Below are 7,519 nucleotides of genomic sequence, written 5' to 3'. Positions count from 1 at the left end.
AGAGCTTAATTAATAGGTATCAATCCAGCCAGCTAGCACGTCATTTCCTTTCATCCAAATGATGCAGGACAAGTAAAATGTTAGGTATTTCTCTAGGCTTTTTAGTCTAGTTTTTAACCGTAGTTAAAAGAAAGGACTCATTTAATGACTAACCCATAAATGCACACAGTCATGCCTCAGCAGAAAAACAGAAAATCCTATCAGAGGTATGCCAAATAGATCCTCTAATAAGCTATTAACTCTTATACCCAGTAGAAAAACTTATGAAAAATCAGGCACACAATGCTCATTGAACCATACACCCAAATATTGGAGGAAGAATCTAATCTCTTCAGACCTTCCAGCAATAACACAAGATTAAGATGAGAGATTCTCAATACCCCTTAAGAYACATAGCACCTCCATTCCATTCCCATTCTCTCCTTTTCCACCCTTCCTCACATACAAAAATGCGAGCTCAGAAGATCCATTTACTGTAAGTGATCCTTGCTTTCCAAGAAATATTAGCTAGACATCTTTGTTTCTATTTGCCAAATAACTCTCACATTTTCTTGCAATGAGAGCATGTCCTAACCTCTAGAGGTAGTTACAATCACATTGAAAAAAAGTTTAAAAAGAAGTTAGCAATAYAGCCAGTGAAAGTTATCATGGCATTTAGAAAAGGCTCCCACAGCTACCACCTCTCAATCTGTTTCAGCAACCTACTAACCCAAATACCTGTATGAATGGGCTGATGGAAATGGTGACGCGACTACTGTGATACGAAGAGTCTTTTCAAGGTAATTGAATGAGAACACCACAAACCTCTTTCTGAAGATGAATCAGTGCTCAAGTGGTAAATTATTTAGGTTCTAACACCAAGACCATAAAGCACACAAATCACAGAGTAACCTCCTTCAYCTCCATTAACATTAGATGGTATTTCTAATTAGATATCTATCATTATAGCTGGCTTTTACACAAATACTCAGTGTTGTTACACTGCAATATCAAAGAAAAATCCAAACTATCACATTTCTAAATGGACACCATTCTTAGTCTAGTTTCTTATTCCTGATTTGGGAATTCACCTCACATTTTATTTAATGGCAAATAAAATGGCAAAAAAAAGGTGGCAAATAAACCAGACCAGGTTTGCRCTGATGAACATGAGCTTTAGAATTACAGCTGAACCTAAAAATATCCAGACATTGAACTATTGATTCTTCAAAAAAATATACAAAGAACAAAAGCTAATACAAGCAAAGGTTTTGGAAGCAGACAACAACAATCAAAATAAACAAACTGAAACACACTAAGTATACAATATGCTTTTATCATACCTCTTGATGCTTTACCCAAGGCGAGGTGTAGCACACAAAACCAAYTGTTTTGCAAACCAAGTCCAAATACCAGTTCCAAAGCTACTATTGACTGTGTAATGCACAAAATTATAAGTGATAAAAAAACAGTAAGAATTAAAGGAAATGCACAAAATGTAGAATAAGTTACCTCACAGGTATGGGCTTTAAYATCCTATGGTGTCATAAGGTCCCCATAGAAAAAATAAAAATAAGAAGTATGTTCCAGATTAATTTGGGTTGTTTTGTGCATTTTGTGTATCCCTCTAACAAGTGAAAAATTATTTTTCAACCTTTATCAAATTTTCCCCATATTATTTCACAAGTCTGTCCCCTTCCTACAGGCTACAGGCTCTTCTCAAGAAGAAAATTTCCTTAAAAAAAAAAAACTCTATTTCAAAAATCAGCTAAGGATACAGTAACCTAATCCACCAAAACAAAAAAACAAAAACAAAAAAAAAGGCAGGAGAAGCAGTGCTGAGCATCTTGGCACCTATTAGAAACTCAGCAGAGTCTGCTTTTACCTAATGATACTCTGTATGAGAGGAGAAAACAAACCTCTCTCACAAACCCTGATTTCTAGCCTACCGAGTACTGAATTTCCCTCTACCTACTATGGCGAGAGAGGCAGAGCTCAGCCCGTCCGCTTGCTCTGASAGTGTCTGCTGTGTAAAACTCCACAGGCAAAAGAACCCTGATAGGGTTTGGTGTGAGCAAGACGTTGAGTTTGTAAGATCAGACAGGTCTAAGCACATACAAAAACAGGTATTTAGGTGCTTAGGCAGTCTGTCTGATGAAAACACAGGCCTTCAAGAACTTTAAATATAAGTTTGAGGACATTTTCCAAAGATTTAAGCTTTGACTGAGTATCTTTTCAGCACCTATCTTTTGCTGAGGACCTAGTTCTAACCAAGTTGCCAAATTCTGATTCAAAATCTGCAAAGAAATCATGAACAGCCCTTTTTGCTCCAATGCCTTAGTGACAAGACAATGACAAGTTTTCTGCCAGAAAATAAAGTAATGGAAATCAATTTTGCTACAAATTTAAAAGTCTTGGATAGTTTTCTTTTACCAATGAATGGCTGGAACTGACTTTGCATAAAAACAGTCCTCAGCAACAATCAAGTGTACCAAATTCAAATTATTCTTCTTTCAGAATACTGCTGTATCTGCCTACCTTTTTCACCCTAAATTTTCATATAGGCTATAATTTAACAGTGACAGAGAAGCTAAATCCATGTGTCAACACACAGAAGAAAGCAATGCTTTCTTAGCAGTCCGTCCTCAAAAATGTGTAATACATATGTAAATTCTGCATGTAGATTGTTATAAAATGAAAACAGTGTGCATAATAGAGTCTCACACAGGGCTGAGGAATCCATAGTTCTCATAACCACCAAAAAGATACTTAAAAATACATCATCAGTTATTCAACAGCACTGTTAACTTCCTAGTGAAACTGCAAAAGATTCTCCAGTTCCTTTAATTTTAGCTGTCCTAGGGGGAAAAAAAAAAGTTTGAATTACAGTTAAATCTTAAAAAAAAAAATAAACCATTCATAGTTTGAATTAGTTCAAACTACTTGTAATCCAAACTATTAGTGTGTATGTATGTATATGCTGGTATAATCAATGTCATGATCAATTTTATAACTTAAAACAGGATTATCTAGCATGCTTTCCCACCTTCTTGTAACTGATGGTAATGACGTTACCTCTTTCCAAATTCCTCCTTGCTCCTCCCACAAACCTCTGTTTTTATGAGAAAAGCTGACACAAAGCTGAAGCTCAAAAAGAATGATTTTTATATACATGTATGTATGTGAATCATACTAAAGCACTGCACCACCCCACCCCCCAAAAACATAAATAAAATAACAATAATACAACAACTTCTTTGCTCAATGAAGACAGACAGAAGAAGAAAACTATGGGAGATTTGTTGTTTTGGTGAAAGGAAGGATTTGAGTTTCACCATTCCACTCTTAAGTCTTCCTACCCAAACCAGGTCTTGAGCTACTTATTTATTTGATCAATGAAAAAAAAATGCAAAATCCACAAAAAAATCTCCATCTGAAGTTCTATGTGCTAGATGATCTTGTAATATGGATACGCAATAGCTTGTCACTCCTACAATATTCCACACCTTTGGCCCATTCTACATTTAAGATTTGCTGCAAGGATAGCCACCTTGTATGACCAAAGTTGTACTATATACAGACATTACTTTTTAACTGGCAAAAGGATATTTTTGCTAATTTCAGTCCCCATACTAAATGAAGCTGTAAAAAAAAAAAAAAAAAAAAAAAAAAAGTCGTGTAGGGAAAGAGAAAAAAAAAAAAAAAAAAAAAAAAAAAAAAAAAAAAAAAAAAAAACACTCAAAAATCATTTTTCATTAATTTTTCATTCCTGATCAGTTTAACTATGCCAGTTTACCTAAATTCAATGAAACTAAAGTTTGTTTTTAAGAGGAGAAAAAAAAAGTTAAATATTTATTTTCTTTACATTTAGAAGTTGACCAATACACTCTGAGAACAACTTTTTCGAAACCACAGATTTGACATTTGAATATGGATTAATTTCCAAACATTAGTACCCAAGAGGGTGTGCATATGGGTCAGAGTATTTATAAAATGACATCTGTGCCATGAACTCCTCATCTAGTTCAAATATTTCTATTTTTTACAATAGGCTACCTTGAGATCCAGGAATGAGAAGGGATCACACCACAGACACAATCCCAAATTGTATGGCCAAAGTACCACACTTTTTNAAAAAAAAGAGTTCCTATGTAGGAATATAGAATAGCAATAGAATAATAGTATGTATCAGCATCTTTTTTTAATTAAAAAAGTACTTTTTAATGCAATTGTTAGTCCTTAGTTAAAAAGCCAATCCCTGCCAGAAAGCTGGCAGTTTTATTCTGCAGATACATAGTGCATACTAAAGCAGCATAACAGTTTTTACTGGAATGTCTGAGGTTTACTATTTGTATCATGTAACAGTCTGGGTATCCCATCACAGAAGAAAGTACATTTTTCATTAAACATGACAAACAAAAGAAGAGCATAGATGTTAAAAAAAAAAAAGATTTTGTTGGAAATAACATTCCTTTATTTCTCACATGATTTCAGGTAGGTTGCTGCATTATTCTTTTACCAGCTGATATACAATGGGCTTTTTAAAGAAGTTATGCTGCAAACACAAGGTGCTTCTTTCTCCTGTGTAGCTTTTCCTACCTGCCAATGACACTTTGTGGAGAAATTCTGAATTGCATTTAGGAAGACAGTTAAAACTTGTTTATGTGCTTAGCTCCACTACTTTACCCTACTTACATTAAGAACAATCAGACTACTCGGGTAAAAAGCTAAGCTTCTGCTTAATCTTTCCTAAGTGAAAACCATGGGGAAGAGAAGGGCAAGAGAGGGGGAGCCAGACAGGTTGCTTTTACAGCCTATGCACATGAATATACACTTTAAATTCTCTGGGCAGCACACAGTAACCTCATTTAAAAAAAAAATAAGTAAATAAAAATAAAAAAAGACAAATAACGAAAATAATTATAACCCACACAGAACAAGCTTAAATTGTTCTGACACACATAAGAAAGCGTAGTTTGGATAGATGACTTCTGTGTTCTATTCCATACCTAAAGTCTTTAATAGAGTGATCTGAAACGCATAACAAAATTATTTTCTTGTTAATATCTTAGAACGCACAAGTAACTTATTAYAACCACCAGAGTTAAAAGAAAAATCCAAATGCTAGCATACAAGATCCTGCTCCTGGTGAAAACACCTACCAATTTTGAAAAGTATTAAATAAGTCCATGAATGCTTCATGAAAGCATCACACATTAGTATAATTACAATCGTTGAAAAATGTTTATTATGWAAGAAAGCCATTTCAAATTTGAAAAGCTTCAAAACCACTGTTCTCTTAAAAGTAAGATGAGAAAGGCAAATGTGAAATAGTGATGAAAGTTTCCCTCTCAGTTTCATTCAAAGATTACCTGAACAAAAGCTACAAAGAATTGCTTTTAAAAGTTCCCAATATATATTAACATACTTTAACAAATACCTCWCAGAAACAAAGATGGCAATAGAACTTCAATAAATATATTTATTAATTAGAAGATACAGAAAATATAACAAGGAAAAAACATACAGAATTTCTTTGCAGGTGATGGTTTATTTTCCCTTTTAAATTTTTGGTGAATGAGCTGTAAATTCCATCAAGTATTTAAAGTGTCCCAAATCCTTCACTACTTAAACAACATTAAAGATACAGGGGGGTCTAAATAAATAAATAAATAAATGACATTGACCTTTACTAATCTCAAGCTTTAACAGAATCACAGTTGACAATTCAGCATTTCAGAATGAAGAGAGAAACTCGAGATTTTTTTTTAAGGGTGAAATAAAAACAAAGTTAGCTACTGAAATACAAGAGGAAGAGGGTTGTAGAGGTTTTATTTTATACACACACACACACACACACACACACACACACACAGTTAAATTATAAAGTTATTTCCAGGGCCCTGGTTCAGACACATTTTGTCATCCTTGATCTACAACCAATTTCTGTGTCTCTATTGCCCATTTGTAAGTTTGCAATAATACTTACTTGTCTTCACAGTACTAATCACTGCAGTTGCTCTTATACCTTTACCTATTGGTTTCAAAAACCCAGGATCAAAAATACTACTGAACTGCAAAACAGTATTGATGTAAGAAACTCTGAAAACAGATACAGATTAAAAACTGTATTTTAAGGTCTGATCAGATTTACCAGCCATCGACCCAATCTTGGGTTACTGAATGTGAATCTTTTCATCCATTTCAGTTAATTACATGGGATTCCATAAAAGCCCAACTCCTGTACTACAAATGCAGACTTGTAGTCCCAATTTCCTTTTCTACAGTGCAGTGTTACTGGAAGAACTTCTTTATGCAATACCAGCACTAAAACTGAGGCATTACTCTCCATGCACACAAGAGCATCTCCTAACACAACACAATAAAGGTTGGACATTGCTAGACATTTCAATAAATATAAATGCCATATATTCAGATACAGAAAACATTTCCCTGYTATCAACTGGGAACTCCACACATTACGTCAGTAAGATCTCAGATACCTTTGGCAAAAGAGGAATTACGTAATGTACAATGTCACATTACCTGCAGTTCCTAAGAAACAAACATTCTTGTCAAACACACGCAATGAATGATGACGTTTCTTTCTTTAACTAAAAAGAGATACTTTTTCAGCTAAYAGCCTTTTAGGAAGTTGTATGTACAGACACAGGTTTTATGACTTGATCCAGGAATATACAGGAGCCTATCCATATAGGACCAACCACTGCAAATGAACAAAGCTTAAAAAAAGAACCAGATTTGAAAGTAAATTTTAAAAAGATATATGGAAGTATAATCAGCTAGTCTTCCAAGCTGCTTTTGGCACTCCCAAACATTTCAAAATCAGGTATCTTCCACTTGTTTACTTGCTCTTGAGAAAACAATATAAAAAACAAGCAACATTAAGAAGCAATATATTGAGCAGACTAATCAAGTTCCAGAACGCATGCTAATCATCATTTTCATGATTTTTAATCTGGGAACAAGATTAAAGAGCTTGAAGTTAACTTGTGTCCTTTTGTAGAGAGGGAGAAAGGCAAGCAACACCTTTTAAGGGGTTATTCCCTCTCTCTGCAAACACAGGTTGCTTTCTGCAACGAGGAGGGAAGAGTTTCTCCCCCGTCACACCAGCCGTGAAGCAACCGTGAGGTTAGCGGTGCTGTCACGATGGCTCTAGCTCCGTTTCCCACTAATCTTCAGCCCCAGCAAGTAACTTATCGCCAACAGCGGGACCAGCCGTGAGGAGTTCCGTGCCCCAACCCTCCCTCCCCTCCCCCCGCCGCCATTTGCCCCTCCCTGGGGAGGCCCGGGCGGCTGCGGGGGGCCTGGGGCAAGCAGGGCGCAGCAGCACCGCGGCTTGTGCCGCCCGGAGCCGCCAGGCCCGGCGCCGCCCGAGAAGGGCGGCGGGGCGAGCGTTACCTGGAAGTCGGCCAGGATCATCTCCCGGTCCATGTTGGACGCCATTGCGGCCGGCTCCGCCCGGCTCCGCGCCGCGCACCGGCGGCTGCCGCCGGCGAGCAGGGGCAGGGCGGGCGGC

The 7,519-nt window shown here is 36.5% G+C and overlaps 1 protein-coding gene across 1 annotated transcript in view; it reads right to left on the bottom strand.

Annotated features, from left to right (window-relative positions):
• The window catches only part of FAF1 (Fas associated factor 1), a 173,630-nt gene extending 166,117 nt beyond the window's left edge, over nt 1-7,513 (bottom strand). The window contains exon 1 of the mRNA XM_085308055.1: nt 7,402-7,513. Coding sequence (XP_085164181.1) covers nt 7,402-7,446 — 45 coding nt within the window. The 5' untranslated portion in view covers nt 7,447-7,513. The remainder of the gene's footprint in view (nt 1-7,401) is intronic.
• Nucleotides 7,514-7,519: the final 6 nt, after the last annotated feature.

The sequence above is a fragment of the Rhea americana genome, unplaced genomic scaffold (assembly GCF_003343005.1).
Source record: "Rhea americana isolate MKP2758 unplaced genomic scaffold, rheAme1 scaffold_27, whole genome shotgun sequence".
NCBI lineage: Eukaryota > Metazoa > Chordata > Aves > Rheiformes > Rheidae > Rhea > Rhea americana.
This window is presented reverse-complemented; position numbering and strand designations above follow the sequence as displayed.